The sequence below is a fragment of the Dipodomys merriami genome, unplaced genomic scaffold (assembly GCF_024711535.1).
Source record: "Dipodomys merriami isolate MVZ:Mamm:240054 unplaced genomic scaffold, mDipMer1.0.p SCAF_70, whole genome shotgun sequence".
NCBI classification, from domain to species: Eukaryota; Metazoa; Chordata; class Mammalia; order Rodentia; family Heteromyidae; genus Dipodomys; species Dipodomys merriami.
Genome location: NW_027206291.1, coordinates 4,258,925 through 4,277,282, shown reverse-complemented (window position 1 = coordinate 4,277,282; position 18,358 = coordinate 4,258,925). Strand labels below are relative to the sequence as shown.

The following is an 18,358-nucleotide window of genomic DNA, read 5'->3' as shown; positions in this document are numbered from 1 at the left end:
CAGAAGTGATGCTATGACTACAACAGTACTAGCCTTAAGCAAAAGCAGCTCAGGGACAGTGCCCAGGCCCTGAGTTCCAGTCAAGAAAGAAAGGAAGAAAGGGAAGGAAAGGAAGTAAATATACCATCATTGGGACAGCCAACAAAACCTAAGCAATACAAGAATCACACAGAAGTTAGGTAAAGAGGGGCTAGGAAGGTGGCTCAGTGGTAGAGCATTTGCCTTGCATGCCAGAGGCCCTGGGTTCGATTCCTCAGCACCACATAAGCAAAAAGAAAAAAGCCGGAAGTGGCGCTGTGGCTCAAGTGGTAGAGCGCTAGCCTTGAGCTGAAGAGCTGAGGGACAGCGCCCAGGCCCAGAGTACAGGCCCCATGACCGGACCCAAAAAAAAAAGAAGTTAGGTAAAGAATGTTTGGGTTGGGGCCGAGAAGGTGGCTCAGTGGTAGAGTGCTTGCCTTGCATGCCTGAGGCCCTGGGTTCAATTCCTCAGCACCACATAAGCAAAAAGAAAAAAGCCAGAAGTGGCGCTGTGGCTCAAGTGGTAGAGCACAAGCCTTGAGCTGAAGAGCTGAGGGACAGTGCCCAGGCCCAGAGTTCAGGCCCCATGACCGGACCAAAAACAAACAAACAAACAAACAAACAAAATTTAAAAAGTTTGGGTTCACCCAATACTGGTGGCTCAAACCTACAACTCTGGTTACTCAGGAGGCTGAGATCTGAGGTTCATGGTTCAAAGCTCACCTGGGAAGGAAAGTATGAGACTCTTACCTCCAATTAACCAAGTGGTAGAGTGCTAGGCTTGAGCACAAATAGGGTCAGGGACAGTGTCCAGGCCCCAAGTTCAAGCCTCAGGACCAGCAAAAAGAAAAAAAAAAGCAAAACTGTCAGCTGGGCACCCATGCTAGCTACTCAGGAGGCTGAGATCTGAGAATCACGGTTCAAAGCCAGACCAGGCAGGAAAGTCCATGAGACTTTTTTTCTGTCGGTTGTGGGGCCTGAACTCTGGGCCTGGGTACTGTCTCTGAGCTCTTCAGCTTAAGGCCAGTGCTCTACCACTTGAGCCACAGCTTCACTTCTGGCTTTTTCTGCTTATGTGGTGCTGAGGAATTGAATCCAGGGCCTCATGCATGCAAGATAAGCACTCTACCACTGAGCCACCTTCCCAGCCCTCCATGAGACTCTTGTCAGTCATGGGGCTTGAACTCTGGGCCTGAGCGCTATCCTCAGCTCTTCAGCTTAAGGCCAGGCCTACCACTTGAGCTACAGCGTCACTTGCGGTTTTCTAATGGTTTATTGGAGATAAGAGCTTCACGGACTTTCCTGCCTGGGCTGGCTTTGAACCGGAATCCTCAGATCTCAACCTCCTGGGTAGCTAGGATTATAGGTGTGAGCCACCAGCGCCCGGCTCTCCATGAGACTCTTATCTCCCAATACGCACCAAAAAAAAATTGGAAGTGGTGTTGGGGCTCAAGTGGTAGAGTGCTCATTTTGAGCTGAAGAGCTCAAGGACAGTGTCCAGCTCCAGAGTTCAAGCCCTGTGACTGACACACAATAAATAAATAAATAAATAAATAAATATTGTTGGCCAGGTGTGGTAATAAAAGTCCTGTGACTGACAGACAATAAATAAATAAATAAAAAATAAATATTGTTGGCCAGGTGTGGTAATACACATCTCTAATCCCAACACTTGGGAGAAAGCAGAATTAGAATTTTCAGGCTGGTCTTGGACTCTGCTTCCCCAGAACCTCAAAAGGACAAGCCAGGTGCCAGTGGCTCACACCTGTAATCCTAACTATCCATCACTGACATCTGAGGATAGGGGCTGAGGATAGGCAAGAAAGTCTTATCTACAGTTAACTACCAACAAGCCAGATGGAGCTGTGGTTCAAGTGGTAGAGCAGCAACCTTGAGCACAAAAGCTCAGGGACTCAAACCCAAGTTCAAGTTCCAGGACTGGCACTGACACTGGCACACGTGCATTCATGTGCACACACGTGTGCACACAGAGCAAAACTTACAACCTAAAGACAAAACTGCAGTGACCAAACTGCAAAACCAGCCCTGTGGTATTGTGTGGTCAGGGGCCTGGCCATTTGGAGGGCCCTCAGGTTTGTCATGTCCCCCACCCAGACTCCAGCCATGCAGCCAGTCCTTTGCCACACTAACTGGCCAAACCATGCTCATGGCCCTGGCCATCAGCTACATGAGGCCTCCACGGTCAAGGAAGCTGAGGCTGAGCTCAATTCTCGATGAGAGTCCCCGTCTGTCCTAATGGTGTGTTATGGAAGGCCTGAGTGACGCGGGGGTGGGGAGGAACAGGGATGAATTTGATCCAAGTACAATACACACATGTATACATTTATCACAAAACTCTTTTGTACTATTAGCATATACTCAAAAAAAGAGGCCTGGAGCTTCCTGAGAGCAGCCAGGGTAGACACAGGCTGAGGGCTGAAGGACTGCAGGCAGCCGCAGCAGCCACCTCTCTGAGGATCCTTTCCAGCCCTCGGAACCTCAAGACTGTCTTCAGCCCTTACATGGCACAAGCTGATTAAGAAGCAAAGTGAGCCGCTTCCTTCCGCCATGGCTAGAGGTCGGAAGCTTCCACCAGGAGCTTGCTGACAACCCCAAGCCATTGGACCTGGGCCACACGTGAGAGGCAGGGGGCAGGGACCTGCCTTCTGGGCTGGCTTCACCAGGATTCCTTGCTCAGACCCCAAACCCCGCAAGAGCCTGCCATCGAGGCTTCGAGCGGGTCAGCAGTGTGGAGACCACCTCTCCACCCCAAGGAGACCTTGTCTGCCTCCTCATAAAGCAGTTTTATTTAATTTCAAACAAACCAAAGCAGAGAAGAGGTGGCCACGGGTGATCTGTCCACTCCTGGGCTGGGCAGAGTCTCTGGATCCAGGCTGGGCCCGCCCGCCCCGTCCTTGGCCTGGGTGCCCGAGTGAGGGCGGCGGGCACTGCTCTTCTCAGACGCCGAGGAAAACCCAGGAACAGACACGGGAGGGAGGAGAAAACCTAACGGCCACCACCCGGGGAGGGGACGCGCCCCCACGCCCCCGTGAGGTAGTCTGTGGTCTGAGAGCCACACGGGTCCGTCCTAGTGAGGTAAAATTTTGTAAGTTTATTTGGGCGGGGGCCACGGCGTCAGGACTCCTCGTTGCTGGAGTCATCCTCGTCATCCCCGAAGCAGCTGTCGGCCTCCTCCTCCACCTCGCCATCCTCGTAGTAGTCGTCATAGAACAGATCGGAGCCCTCGTCGGGGGCTGGTGCCTTGGTCTTCACGCAGTACTCGGCCAGCGTGGTGGGCACCTTCACCCCGTCGCGCTCTGCATCCACCTTGGTCCCCAGGACCTGCTTCCTGCGGGGACAGGGCAGGTGAGGGCGCCAGGCAGGCAGTGACAGTGCAGCCACAAATGTGCTAAGCACAGCCTGCTCTTCCCTGCGCAAGAAGGAGCTAGGCGGCTGGGTCTAAGGACAGGCACGGCAGGAGCTGGCTTTGTGAACTCAGCCCCAGAGCCACTAGAATGGCAGGAGACTGGGCAGCGGGCCATGGCTATGGCCGCCTGCTGTGAAGATTCGAGGCACCAGCCCTGTCCAGACTCCCATCCAGACTTGGTGGGAAGCAGAGCAGACAGGAGTTAAGGCAGCCAGGGGCTTGGCCTAATGCCACTCTACCCACGCGCTCAGCCCACAATACAGGACATGCCACACGAGGACAGAGGCTACCACAGTGAGACCCCCACCTCAGAACCACCAAAGCCAAAAGCAAGGCTGGGAGGGTGGATGGGCCTGGCCCAGCGCCAGGACATCTAGGTGAGGGCCTATGAACAGGAGCAGCCCCACCTGGGAGGCCAGGCAGCAGAACATGGGAGGAGCCCAGGGATCCCGGCCTTTGCCCAGAAGCTTCCTACAGAAAACAGTGGGAGACCCACACTTGAGGGCACCTGTGATGACACCTTAGGGGGAGATCTCATCCCCCCCCAGGGGAGGGGGCTCCCTCCTTAGCCCTACACATGGCTGTAGCAGGACAGGCACGCTCCAGCAACCCTGGCTTTCCCAAGCCTCTACCCCATGAGCTGCTCAGCAGCTTGAAGCAAACCTAGTCATGGCTCCGCAGGCGCCATCTCCTGGCCTGAGCAGGGCAGAGGCATGCATGCTGCAGCCCGCCACGTGGGGACATGTGAGTGGCTCCCAGGGAGCTCTAAGGTAAAAATAGTCAGCTGTTTATTTCTGCTGGGAGGGGGATGGGGGGCACTGTGGGGAGATAGGGAGATGCAAGCTGGTAAGAACTGGGCCAATGGCCAGCCATGCGGGCCAGGGACCCGCTGGGAAACTGTCCTGGACCATGGACCAAGAGCAAGAGCAAGTACCACAGTGGCAAGTGACTGCAGGGCATTCAGGGTGACCAGTGCAGGTGGCGTCCATCTAGCCATTCTGAAGCCCCCTGCACCCACAGCCCTGCTTGCCAGCAGTGACGCCCAGCCAGGGATGGCTGCCCAGAACACCAGGTGCCAAGTCACGCTGCCCGATGGTGGGAAGGCTGGAGCTGCTGCATGCATACACATGTGTGGCCCTGGGGCCCTGTGTGTAGGCAAGGGCATGTGGAGCACAGGTGTCCATGTATTTCAAGCTTAAAAATACTCTGTTTATGCCAGGTGCTGGTGGTTTGGCCTATAACCCTAGCTACTCAAGAGGCTGAGATCTGTCTGTGGTTTGAAGCTAGCCCAGGCAAATACTAGAGTCTTTTCTCTAATTAACCAGGAAAATGGTATGGCTCAAGTGGTAGAGTGCCAATTTTGAGCAAAATAACTAGGGCAGTCCCCAGCGCCTAAGATCATGCATCAGTCCTGGCAACAACTAGGAAAATTGCAGGTAGCCATTTCTGAGGAGAAACGTATACATAAATTGTTATTCACTTGGGTGGTAGGGCCTCACAAATGTGAGGCAAGCACCATGTATACATTTTGAGAAGTCTGGGAAGATTCCAAAGTCTTGATTGCCAGGCACAGGGATTAGGAGTGAAATTTCCTCACCTCTATTTGTACGTGCAGGACCTGCTTTCTCGTACAGCAGTGCCACTCCCAGACTGTGAGCCACCAATGTCTGTGGTACGTGAGGAGCTCTGACCCGCACACAGTGACCTCACTCAGCCCCCTCATCCCATCTGCTGACATGCTTGGCCTGACTTCCCACGACAGTGGGTCACATGGGCTGGTCCGGGCCAGGAGTTTGTGCACGCTTCCCTTGCCAACTACACTTGGGCTGCTGCCAGCATGGGAACAACAAAGCCCCTGTGCACATTTTCAGGTCAGTGCTGGTGTAGAAGAGCCTCCCTTCCTCTTGGGTACAATAAGGAATGGAACATAAGGTGTGAAGTGCTGTTTGAAAGGTAAAAAGAAAGTATCTGAGGCTGCGAAGGTGGCTCAGTGGTAGAGCGCTTGCCTTGCATGCTTGAGGCCTTGGTTTGATTCCTCAGCACCACATAAGCAGGAAAAAAAAAAAAGCCAGAAGTGGCGCTGTGGCTCCAGTGCTAGAGCGCTAGCCTTGAGCTGAAGAGCTGAGGGACAGCGCCCAGGCCCAGAGTTCAGGCCCCACGACCGGACCCAAAAAAAATAAAAAAATAAAAAAGTATCTGGGAATAAAAATAAAATAAAAACATGAAAAAAATAAAAACAAATGAACAACAACAACAAAATCAAGCCAGTAGCACTGGGGTATGCTCAGTGGTGAGATCTTACCTAGGATGTGCTAGGCCTTGATTCCAAACCCAGCACCACATACCAAAACCCTCACTGAAAACAGTAACCCCCACTGAAATGTGATGATGGCTGATGGAGACAGAGCAGCTAGAGATGGCAGCAAGACAGAACAAGGAGGGCAGAGGAGGGCAGGGTGCCGTCCCACACACCCTACTTCGTGGGTGCCACTTGCTGGCTCCTGGCAGGGAGACTGGAAGCAATGGGGCAGGGTGACAAGGACAAGAGGGTCTGTAGAGCCCCAAGACTACGTGCTGCTCCACAGCGGGAGGGCGGCTCAAGCACACACCCGCCACCAGTCATTCCTCTTCTGAAAATCATTCCAAGTTTCAAAGTTGCAACTAGTGATGGTTAGGCAGAAAAGTACTAAATCATTGCCTAGTGTGTGACTGAGGTCACATGTGAAGACAAAGCTGAGCGACAAGACCGAGAAGGGGAAGAAAGTGCAGAGTCTGGCGTGGATCCACAAGCACGGAGCAAGCATGACACAGGCCAGCACAGAGCGAGCATGACACAGGCCACCATCCTGAGGTGGGTAGAGGGATGACCACGTGAGTCAGGGCCTGTGGCTGTGAGAGAAGCTGTGGCAACATGGTAGACACTGGGTGGCCACCTGGATGGTGGGGGTGAGGACTCCAGGGCCCCTCCTGACCTGGGGGGAGAAGGGTCTTCCTAAGGGCCAGCAGACAGGTCCTTGTGTCCCACCAGCAGCGCAGGGCTGGGGACTGCGGGAGCGGGCAGCCCTACTCCGGAAGCCCCAGAAGCACGCGCTCACCGGATGATGTCCGTGTATTCCCGGTCCTTCCCTTTGCTCTCTTTCCACTTCCTGTACATCACTGAGGCGTCCACATTGGCCGGCGAGAAGGTGTTGGGCTCATTAAGCAGCGAGATCACACTCAAGAGGATGGTCCTGGGGGAGCAGCAGGTCAGAGGGCAAGGCCATAGGGAGAGCTGACAGAGGCACAGGCAACCTCGGACACCCAGGCCGGTGCCCCAATCTGGCAGGAGGACCCATCTGATGCCTCACACCTCGGGAGTGCTGCGGGGCAGTGGGGGCGGAGCAGGGAGGAGTTGCGGTGGTCTCCTTGGGTCCGGCTGGCATGGGCTCAGGAGTGTGTTGTATGGGGAGCCTACCACAACTTGGGGGAGGAAGAAAGCTCATTCTACATGTGGGGCCAGCCAGGGGTTCAGGAAGCATGGCTGGCGGCTGGGGTGAGCCAGCACCATGGTGCACACAGGCAACACACACACTCGCATGCGGGAGCCCAGCCTCACCTGACATTCTGTGTGGGGTTCCACCTCTCGGAGGGCAGCTCCCCACTCTGGGGGTCGTCGACTGGGGGGTGGAGGATGGAGATACACACATCCCCTGTCTGTGAGGAGGAGGGTGCACAGGTCAGACGCAGCTCTGGGGCTCCCAACACCAGGGTTTAACAAGAGTGCAAGGCTGCAGGGAGGTGTGCGAGGGAAGTGGGAAGGGAAGTACAGGGGGGCGGTGAGGCACGTGCAAGGCAGGTATGTCAGGAAGCATGTGGGTCAGGCATGTGTCTGGAGGAGGGCAAAGCTGGCAGGCAGGCAGGCAGGCAGGCACTGGCAAGGAGGAGGATGGGGAGGCAGGAGTGAGCGAGGCACATGAGATGGGGGTGGGGCTCACCTCATAGATGTTCGGGTGCCACATCTTGGTCAGGAACCGGAAGGCAGGTGGAGAGTATGGGTAGTCAATGGGAAACTTCAGACGAGCCTGTGTGTGGTAGAAAGTGGGCTTGTTTGTCCTCCTGTGGAGCCCCACACGTCACAGATAGGGTAACAGAGGCCCAGCATTGTCTGGGCTCTAGCGTGCTGGGTGGCTGCCTGTGAGAACTAAGGGCCTCTCCATCTGGGTCAAGGCATGTAGGAGGCCCGCAATCAAGTGCCTAAAAGGCTGCCTGGAAATCACCAGAGCTGATCACTGCCCCCTCAAAGTCTACGTGGAGGAGCCAGGCTTGGTCTAGCCACAGGGTGGGGGGTGGGGCTAGAAGATGGGTACCTGCCACCAGGGTACCTTCAGGTCCCAGGCAGCCCAGGCCTCAGGCACCAGCCAGCAAAGCTATCTGTGAAAGGAGTTTGGTAGGAGCAAGGAGGGTACTGTAGATTCCCCTAAGGGAATCTATCCTAGGACCTGGTGTTTAAGCTCAGCGGAGTGTCCACCTGGCTAGGAGCTGACTGACCAAGGGGGGAGATGAGCCAGCAGGGAATCATCCCAGGTCAGCTGTCCAGACCAAGGGCGGCCACAAGGGGCGGATGTGAGTCACCTGCCTGGGCGCCAGCTGCTCAGCCTGAGGCCAAGGTTGGCACCACCCACTGCCTCCCAGCTCTCAGCAGGTAAACAAGGAAGCTGCTGCTTGCCAGGATCCTGGGATGTTTTCAGAGAAAGAGTGGAAGCCTGGTCTCACCATCTCTGGGCAGGGAAGGCACAGGGAGTGGGGTTTCTCATGGAGAGTGAGGCCCAAGAGGGGAGAACTCTGTGGCCACAGTAATCCAGGAATTTGGGCCTGAGAACCTGCCCAATGGTTCCCCCAAGCTTAGGGCTTGGCTCCTAAGCCTGGATCCCTGGGAACAACAAGCAAGGGCAATACCCTCTCTGTACCAAGTCCCATTACACCTGTTTTGTTGTTGTTGGCAGTACTGGGGTTTGGTCTCTCAGGGCCTCAAACTTGGTGGACAGCCCTTCTACGACTGAGTTATACTTCCCCCACCTACCTATGAGTACAGGGTCTTGCTTTTTTTTGAGTCTAGATCACAATTCAACTATTTACTGGGTAACTGGAATGATAAGTGTGTGCCATTGGAGCCACTAGTGCCTGGCTGTACTTATTCTAAACATCTCATGGGGCTGGGAAGGTGGTTCAGCGGTAGAGCGCTTGCCTTGCATGCATGAGGCCCTGGGTTCCATTCCTCAGCACCACATAAGCAAAAAGAAAAAAGCCGGAGGTGGCGCTGTGGCTCAAGTGGTAGAGCACTAGCCTTGAGCTGAAGAGCTGAGGGACAGCGCCTAGGCTCAGAGTTCAGGCCCACGACCGGACCCCCCCCAAAAAAAACTCAAGACACAGCTGGGCATCATTAGCCTCACACCCCTAAATCCTAGCTATACAAGAAGCTGAGATCTGAGTATTGTGGCTCAAAGCTAGCCCAGGCAGATTATATCCAATTAAGCAGCAAAATGACAGAATGGAGCTCAAGGGAAGAGCTCCAGCCATCATGGAAAAGCCAAACAAGACTCAGTTCACACCCCAGTACTAACACCAAAAAAACAAAATAACAACAAAAAGACCCAGAAGTGTTTGTGTTCATGTGTGTGTGTGCGCGCACACACACGTGCGCATCTGCCTGTGCATGTGTCCTAAAGCTTGAACACCTAGGGCCTGGGTGCTGTCCCCAAGCTTTTGTGCTGAAGGCTAACACTCTACCACTTGAGACACAGCTCGACTTCTTTTGTGGTGCTTAATTGGAGATAAGAGTCTCAAGGACTTTCCTGTCCGGCTGGCTTAGAACCATGATGCTCAGATTTCAGCCTCCTGAGCAGTTAGGATGACAGGTATGAGCCATCAACATCCAGCTCAGAGTTGCCTCGCATGGCTGAGCAAGCTGAGGTTCAGAGAAGAAAATCATCTTAGTCACACAAGGCTAGTGAGCCTGAGAAAGCTTTCTCTCCCTTTCTTAGTATTGGGCACTACCAGGGGCCTGTCCTCTGCCTCAAGGACCTGCTATGGCTCCTAACAGGGAAGTGGGTGAGGTTGGATGAGAAGAAGCACTGCAGCAAGTACTTAGGGAACATGGTGGCTGGGGCACCCACAACTCACATGTGTCCACACTCACTTGGCAAGAGGGTCCCCCACACCCTACACCCCACACTGAAGACAGGAGGGTGCCATGCTACCTCATGATGTGATCTGTACCCAATAGGGCCCCACAGCAGCTGTTTCTAGAAGTATAGATAATCTCCCAAATGCCAGCCTAAAGGCTCTACCCACAATCCTTTGCAAGTGGGCAGCAGCCAGATTGAGGCTTTTTGTCTGGAGTTCTGGGCTGGCCTCAAGGTGGAATGCAGCTAGCCATGCTATGAGCAGAGCCCTCATCCTTACAGCCACCTACTCCCAAACATACACAAAAGGAACTGGAGGGGGTGTTACTGCTCATACCATCTGGCAACCTCAGAAGTTTCTCAGCTCAGATTCTGTCCCAGTGTAGGGAGGCAAGGTTGTCCACAGCCTGCTCATGTCTATCTTATAACTGGAACCTCTACTGACGAGGAACACACCCCACTGGAGGACACAACTACTCTCCCTGCTACTGAGCAGGTGGCTTAAAATATCTGCTCCAGCGGGACACAGGTGGCTCACACCTGTAATCCTAGCTATTCTGGAGGCAGAGAACTGAGGATCGTGATTCAGAACTAGCCCAGAAAGGAAAAAGTCTGTTAGACTTTTATCTCCAATTAACCGCCTTTGAAAAAGCTGAAAGCAAAACTGGCTCAAGTGGTAGAATGCCAGGGAAAAAAAGCTAAGGGACAGTACCTAAGACCTGAATTTAAACCCCCAGTAACCATCACCGGAAAACAAAACATCTGCTCCAAGTGCAAAGCAGACAGGTTATCTATCTGCCTGGGTCCCATCAAGGGCAGTGAGTCCTAGCTTCCAGGAAGTCAAGGGCAGTGACTTCCTGCTCCCATCTACCCCTACCTCTAAGGCATTATTAGATCCTTATTTTGCTCTTCTAAGATCCTAAGACCCTGACAGAGGAGGAGTTCAAGGACGCCGCTGGGCTGAGATGGTGAGTTAAGAAAATTTCCCCCAATGTGGGGTCTTGGTTTTCGGTCACACCAGACAAAAACACAGCCAAGTCCAGGAACCACCCTAGGCTTCCTGCTTCTAACAATCTGGCAAGCAGTTGGCTTTAAACCACCAGAGGGCAGAGGAAACTGGCAAGAAAGGCGACCCAAGAAGCTGCCTGTATTAAGTGGAACCTGAGAAAGGCTGGTCAAAAGTGACACAGGAGCCCTGAGCTTCTGCAGTAAGCACTCAAGGGTCCAGGACTTTGGCAGGGTCCTGGACTGTGGCTCCTGGGACAGGGGTGGGCGTGGCGATCCGAGGAAACAGGTTACATAAAGCCAGGGTGAGGCTCAGAGGCCTGGCCAGCTGCTATGGGCAAGGGTGGCTACTTTCCAAGCAGGTCCGGCTGCCAAGGCCCCATCCGGGCTTCTGCTGGAACCCGAGCAAGTGGTGGAGCCAGTTCACCCCGACTACCCCTCCTTTCCCATGGGGCCACTCTCCCCAAGAGCAGTGCTCGCTAGATCGGGGTGGGGCTCTTTGCCTTGGGGGATGGGGCGGGGGCTGGGGGGGGGGGAAGAGAAGCTGCCATAGACAGCGCCTTCCCAAGAGTTAATTCAACAAGCGCCCCATTTCGGAGCCAAACGGGGAGGGTCCCGCCCCCCTCTCTCCCGGAGACGGATGGGGGAATCTGGAGCTGCTTTGAGAGAACTGGGGGCCCACCAGAGACCCCTGGGGGAGGCCGCGGAGGACTCGGGCAGAGGGCCGGGAGGGTGATCACGACACAAAGGGGAAACTGAGCCGCCGCCAGCGCGGCCCAACTCACCTTGAAATAGCCGCCCTCGTAGTAGGTGTTGGGGGGCCCGAAGATGGCCACCTCCCAGTTGTACAGGTCTCCCTCATCCACCAGCGTCACTCGGAAGCCCTCCACCGGCTCCTCCTGCAACCCCTTGAGTTCCAGAAGCAGCGCCTTCTGCGAGCTGGGCACCAGCGGCCGGGCCATGGCGGCGGTGGACGGGCCCGGGGCTGGCGTCGCACCGGGCCGCGGAGCCGCCGCGAGTTCGCGTGACGGGCCGGGCTGCTCGCTGGCCGCGGGAGAGCCGCCGCCTTCTTCCTCTACGCCGCCGCCACCGCCACCGCCGCCACCGCCACCGCCGCCGCCGCCGCTCGGGGCCCCCGGTGGCTCCACTCGCTCTGGCGCTGCCGCCGCCCGCCCGGCGCTCTCCTCGGTCCGGCCCCCGCAACCCACCCCAAATACGCCTGCGCGCCGCCGCCGCCGGGTCCTGAGTGCGCCTGCGCGCCACCACCTAGCCTTCGAATGCGCCCGCGCGCCACCACCGGGTCCGGATCGCGCCTGCGCGCCCGCCCGCGGGGCACGTCGGGAAGCGGAGTCTCCTCCCCGCCCCGCCGCGCCGCGCAGGCGCCTCGCGCTTCCGGCTCCCCGGAGGCTGCCGCCACCTCCGCCTGCACGAGCTCTGCCGTCGCCTGTGCGCGGGGAGGCGGGCAGAGCTAAGGCTGCGTGATCCCACCGGCTCGCCTGGGCTTTGTGGGCCTTTTTTTGTGACGTCCCCGTAGGGGGTGGGGCCGTGGGCGGGGAGGGGGGCGGGGCTCCGGTTCGGGTGGCGCCGGGGTAGGGGCTGGGCCTCGGGGCCGCTGGGCCCCGGGTCCTCTGTGAATTGTAAGGCGTGGGAGATGCCCCCTCAGGGCCGGTCCCTCTGGGCCCTAAGAGATCTGGGGCGGGTGGGGGCGTGGCGAGGACCGGCTTCCCCCAGTTTCCTCAGGGGTGTGTCTGACAGGTGGGGAAGGGGCCGGGCAACTGGAGGAGAAACCGGTTCACCTCTGCCATTCAGCATTCATCCCACCGACTGCCCTCCCTACTCCCCTCTCCCCGCCCGCGACCCCCATTGAGACCCGAACCTTGTGACTGTAGGAGAACTCCTCCTGTCATCTCAGGCTGCTCTTTGACCAGCCAGAATCCTGCAGAAGCAGACCAGAATGCAAGAAGAAGCGTCCAGGGGAAGAGAAAGCAGACAAGCAAAGGCCTGGGCTAGTTAAGATTTCTGCTGAACCCTGCCCCTGGGCTTCACCCTGCCTGAGCTTGGGCCTGCTATGTCCTGGTCCACACACCTACTCATTTCTTGCCTGGACACTTGGTCATGAGTGTTGGGGGTGGTAATGGCAGCTTAGGCAAACTCTCCAGGAGGGTGGATAAGGGATCTGTGACCTGTAATGGTGGGTGGCTGCATCAATCCCAGACACAAACAGCTTCATCAACATCTCAGGTTGGGGTGGAGGGTGAGTCTCTCTCTCACAAGTGTGCCAGCATCCAGCTACTGGCCACGTGATACTGGTGTCTCAGCTGAGGACCGGAGGTAAACCTGTCTAGCCAGAGGAAAATGCCAAAGGTGGACAGTGGGATCCAGGGAAGATCCCTATTTCCTGTGCTGCTCAGATCACACCTTGTCTGTCCTTGAATGGCTCTGGCTTCCTCTCTCAGGCCCTTCTTCCCAGTGCCCTGGGGATCTGGCAGTAATGTGATCTTCAAGAGGGTTCTGAATTACTGGGTGTTGGTGGCTCAGGTCCATAATCCTAGCTACTCAGGAGACTGAGATCTGAGGATCACGGTTCAGCGCCAGGCAGGAAAGTCCATGAGACGCTTAAGCACCAGAAAACCAGAAGTGGTGCTGTGGCTCAACGTGATAGAGTGCTAGCCTTGAGCAGAAAAGCTCAGGGACAGTGCCCTGGCCCCGAGTTCAAGCCCCATGACCGACCAAAAAAAAGGGGGGGGCTTCTGAGTGTTCTCTGACCTTCATTCTCCACGACAGGGCTGTCCATGCTGAGATGTCATACAATTGGCACGAGGGAGCTTGTCCATAAACAATAATTAGAATTAATCATAGCCCAAGATCTTATTCTGAACACCTCATACCCTAGGAAATCTTGAGTGGGTAGAAGGAGGTGTTGCTTTCAGCCCTTCTTGCTAGCCCACAGGAGAACCTGTTCCTAGGCTCTAGAACATCCAAAGGGGTGGGTGCAAATTGTAACCAAGTTTTTGCCACCCTGTTATTACACTTGTTTTTTTTCGGGGGAGGGGGGAATCCCCACTGTCTAAAAGATTCCGGTTGAGGGGGCTGGGAAGGTGGCTCAGTGGTAGAGTGCTTTCCTTGCATGCATGAGGCCCTGGGTTCGATTCCTCAGCACCACATAAGCAAAAAGAAAAAAAGCTGGAATTGGTGCTGTGGCTCAAGGGGTAGAGCTCTAGGCTTAAGCTGAAGAGCTGAGGGACAGTGCCCAGACCCAGAGTTCAGGCCCCACGACCAGACCCAAAAAAAAAAAAAAAAAGATTCCGGTTGAACTAACTTCCCAGCCCTTGCTTTGCAAGGATAAACCATCCAATCAGAGCCTTCCAGCTGCCCACTAAAGGATGGGTCATCCAATCAGAGCAGTTCTAGCTTCCCCTCCTCTGCAGGGATTGGTTCAGGAGCAAACTTGGAACTAGTGGGCATCCAATGACAATGCAGTCCTGGGACATTTTTCTGGGAGCCTAGAGGCCCTGAGCTGGGATTATGGGACTATCTTGTCACTGAGGCCTATGAACAATGTTAACACAGCTGAGCCTGAGGGTGAGAGAGAAAAAGCTGTATGCGCTTGGTTCCAGCCACATCAGACCTCCTTTGGACAGTCAAGAATATGCGTATGGTCAAGCCCATACATTCCTTCTTTTTCTATTAAGCCACTCTGAGTTAGCCTTCCATCACATATAGCAGAACTGCCTTGCATTCAAAGCTAAGTTCTGCTGTGATTTTGGACATGTATCTCCAATGCTAAACCAAGTTTGCTTAGCTATAAAAAATATGTTAAATAATGTGTGAAATGCTCTTAGCATGCAGATCAAAGATGTTATGGAATCCTACACAATAGTGTTTTGCTGCTGTCCTGTCCTACTAGGAAGAAAGCGGTGGTCTCAGGAGACAAAGGGGCTGCAGAAGTTAAGCTAAAGCAGACACATGTGAGAGCGTGTGCCTGTTAGCTTAACCTCCTCCATCTTCCTACTCAGTCTGCTTAGACCTTAGACCTTCTGCAAAAACAAAACTGCCATTCCCCAAAATCTAGTGACTCAGGCCTTTCCCCCAAAACAGGTGATACAGGCTTTTCCCAAAAAAAAACAGGTGAGGCAGATAGCTGCAATCTTAAATGGCAGCCTTTCCCCAAAGTGTAATTTCCCTCTCCCTTGTTTGTGCAGATACAACTATAAATGTTAACCCCTTCCACAACACAGTTTCCTGCTCTCACATTCCATATGAATCCAGCCCAGCTGCTACTCTCTGCCCTCCAGGTAGCCTGTCAGGTTACTGACATTCAACTCCTTTTTCCTTGTCTGTGATCATGTGTCCAAGGGATTTTCTTGAGGAAGCCTTTCATTGGTGCCGTGAGTTGGATCAAGCCTTCCTGTCGACCTTGCTCTTCTTTCTCTTGGGGAATCTGAGCTGCTTTGGGAACCCTGACCCCTCTGGCCCACCTAGAAAATCACCTGAGGTAATCTCTCCCATCTCCGAGCACTCTGACCTCACCTCAAACAGTGGCCATCTACATCTACTGATCTTCCTTGGTGAGTGAGTTCCGTTCCAGAAACCCAGATTCAGATGCTGACTTCCAGAAGTCTTGGTATGAAGCTCTGGGACTCCCTCTGGGCCTTTGTCCTCCAGGCCTTTGCCCAGGATATGAGGATCACGGGTGATAACCCCGCACCCTGTCTCCTCAGTACTTTTACTGGTTGAGGAACTTTGGGGGATGCCCACTGTCCCTCCTAACTGGTACCGTTCTCTCCTCACACATCCCCTCCCACTCCCCCTTTGGGATGTGTTCTTAGCAGGCTCATTCAGGTGTGTAACCAAATTTGGCCCATTTACACTCTTGACAATGAGTGCACCACACTTGCTCCCTTTAGGCCCCCCCTACCACTCAAACCAGCTCAACCCAACCTCCCTCACAACAACAACCAGACTCCCTCTCTACATTTCTTCCAAGTTGGGACACTCCTTTGGGGTGTCTCCTATGATCCTTACATGTCCTTTTCATTAAAGGACTAACCTCCTGCTCCCCTGCTGAAATTCTTCTGACTTTAAAACCTCTGAGCTGGTCTGGGAATATGGCTCAGTGGTAGAGTGCTTGCCTAGCATGTATGAAGCTCTGGGTTCGATTCCTCAGTTCCACATACACAGAAAAAGTTGGAAGTGGCACTGTGGCTCAAGTAGTAGAGTGCTAGCCTTGAGCAAAAGAAGCTTAGAGACAGTGCCCAGGCCCTGGTTCAAGCCCTAGGACTGGCAAAATAAATAAATAAAATAAAATAAACCTTTGAACCAGGCACCGGTGGCTCACGCCTGTAATACTAGCTACTCAGGAGGCTGAGAACTGAGGATCTTGGTTAAAAGCCAGTCTGGGCAGGAAAGTCCATGAGACTCTTATCTCCAATAAACCACCAGAAAATTGGAAGTGGCTCTGTGGCTCAAGTGGAAGAGCTTTAAGCTGAAGAGCTGAGGGACAACACTCAGGCCCAGAGTTTAAGCCCCACGACTGACAAAAAACAAAACAAAACAAAAAAAAATCCTGTCTGTTTCCCTCAGTCTCTTCTCCAGTACACCCACACTCTGTTACTGGGTGACCCTGCTTTTCTGCTTTTCTGACTTTCTACTTGTCTGTTTGTCTCCTGTTTTATTGCTTGCTCACTTAATAGAGCGCCACCAAATTCTCTTACCATCCTGATTTGTTTCTTGCCATTTTGGCCATGTGGTGGGTTTTCATGTGCGCTCCCTCATCTCAACTTCTAGCAAGTGTTTAAAGGTTAATTTATGTGCTGAGGTGTCTTGTCACCAAAATTGTTTTAAAGGTTTTCTGGTAATTGTCTCCACAGGCCAAAAAAATAATAAAGTGACAATTTTAGAAGATAGAGTTTATGAGTAAAGTTAGTAAATTTGGTATGAAACTAAGTTGGCTGTGATTTAAATTAAGGTCAAGATTAGTACACTAGTATAAAATCAGCAGCTCATTTTTTGTGTGTGTGTCACTTGTGGGGCTTGAACTCAGGGCTTGGGCCCTGTCCCTGAGCTCTTCAGCTCAAGGCCAGCCCTCTACCACTTGAGTCACAGCACCACTTCCAGTTTCTTGGTAGTTTATTGGAGATAAGAGTCTCACAGACGTTCCTGCCCAGGCTGGCTTTGAACCACGATCCTCAGATCTCAGCCTTCTGGGTGGCTAGGATTACAGGCGTGAGCCACCGGCGCCCAGCAATTTTTAATTTTCTGCCCTGAACCCTTCCTTTTGCCATTTGTGTGCCCTCTAATATTTTTTTCTTATTGCTGAGCCTCTGCCTTGTAAGATTTCTTTCAGATTTTATCCAATGAACAGTTGCCACTTGCAGCCTACTCCAGGACTGGACAACAACTCTGCCTTCTACTTCTAATGTCAACGCCCCCTCCTGCCTCCTCTTTTCCAGGCTACCACTTCCCCTTGCCTCCTCATCTGCTCCCACCACTTCTTCAACACTTGAGGCCTATCTCTGTAACCAAAAAGATTCCTTGCCCTCCCTATACCTTTGCCCATCACCCTTACAGGCTGGAGATTGAACCTAAGTCTCCAATACCCAACAACCCCAATCCTCCACTTACTTCTTCAGCCTTCCTACTGAATGGGATGATTCCTCACCCCATTATTCTTACTACCCCAACAACCTCTAAAGTCCAGGGCCATCCACATTGGATTCACAACTGTAATATAAAGCTCCATTAGCCCACAGTGCTCTCTTATACCGCAGTTCCCATAGGATTTCTGTCTCTGCGGATTATAAAGAAGTAGAGCTGAGCTTGCCCAATATTCTGAAACACCTGCCAACATGAAAACATCCTGAGGACCTGGTCTCCATGGATGAGTAACCCCCATTTTCTCCCCATCCTGCTACTATCAATTTCTCTGTAATTTGTGGACCCATATTCAAGCAGAGTCCCAGACATATACCCCATATGCCTGGCTTTTTTTTTTTTTTTTTTTTTTGTCGGTTATGGGGCTTGAACTCTAGGCCTGAGTGTTGTCCCTGAGCTCTTCCTTCAGCTCAAGGCTAGAGCTCTACCACTAGAGTCACAGCACCACTTCCAGTTTTCTGGTGGTTTATTGGAGATAAGAATTTCATGGACTTTCCTGCCCGGGCTGGCTTTGAACCGAGATCCTCAGAGCTCAGCCTCCTTAGTAGCTAGGATTACAGGCATGAGCCATTAGTACCCGGCTAAATGATCTGAGATATATATATATATATATATATATATATATTTGGTTGTGGGGTTTGGACTCTGGGCCTGGGCACTGTCCCTGAGCTCTTTAGCTCAAGGCAAGTGCTCTACCACTTGAGCCACAGTGACACTTCGAGGCACGGCATTTTTATAGTATCACACACGCTTCCAACGGGTACTCTTCTGGGCCTAGTGTCCCTCCATGAAATCTTTTCTTTTAGATCTAGGACAAGCCTGTACTTCGGGATGTAATTACGTCAAAAATGAAATTTACCAGCTGGGCGCTGGTGGCTCACGCCTGTAATCCTAGCTACTCAGGAGGCTGAGATCTGAGGATCACAGTTTAAAGCCAGCCCGGGCAGGAGAGACAGTGAGACTCCTATCTCCAATAAACCACCAGAAAACCAGAAGTGGCACTGTAGCTCAAGTGGTAGAGCGCTCGCCTTCAGCTGAAGAGCTGACGGACAGTGGCCAGGCCCAGAGTTCAAACCCCATGACCGACAAAAAA

The 18,358-nt window shown here is 53.5% G+C and overlaps 1 protein-coding gene across 1 annotated transcript; it reads right to left on the bottom strand.

Moving 5' to 3' along the window:
* Positions 1–2,781: 2,781 nt before the first annotated feature.
* Positions 2,782–11,803, bottom strand: Cdc34 (cell division cycle 34, ubiqiutin conjugating enzyme). Its single transcript, XM_070008633.1, has 5 exons — positions 11,397–11,803; positions 7,420–7,506; positions 7,041–7,138; positions 6,541–6,675; positions 2,782–3,367 (listed from the first exon to the last, which is right to left on the bottom strand). The coding sequence occupies exons 1-5, from the start codon at positions 11,571–11,573 to the stop codon at positions 3,154–3,156; spliced, it is 711 nt and encodes a 236-aa protein (XP_069864734.1). The 5' UTR covers positions 11,574–11,803; the 3' UTR covers positions 2,782–3,153.
* Positions 11,804–18,358: the final 6,555 nt, after the last annotated feature.

Bases quoted from the DNA above. Each gene is read 5' to 3' on its own strand.
- Cdc34 (XM_070008633.1), bottom strand. From the start codon at position 11,573: ATGGCCCGGCCGCTGGTGCCCAGCTCGCAGAAGGCGCTGCTTCTGGAA. The intron at 7,507-11,396 runs GTGAGTTGGGCC...TACCACACACAG, and splicing joins ACGAGGGCGGCTATTTCAAG to GCTCGTCTGAAGTTTCCCAT. The intron at 7,139-7,419 runs GTGAGCCCCACC...TCCTCCTCACAG, and splicing joins GGCACCCGAACATCTATGAG to ACAGGGGATGTGTGTATCTC.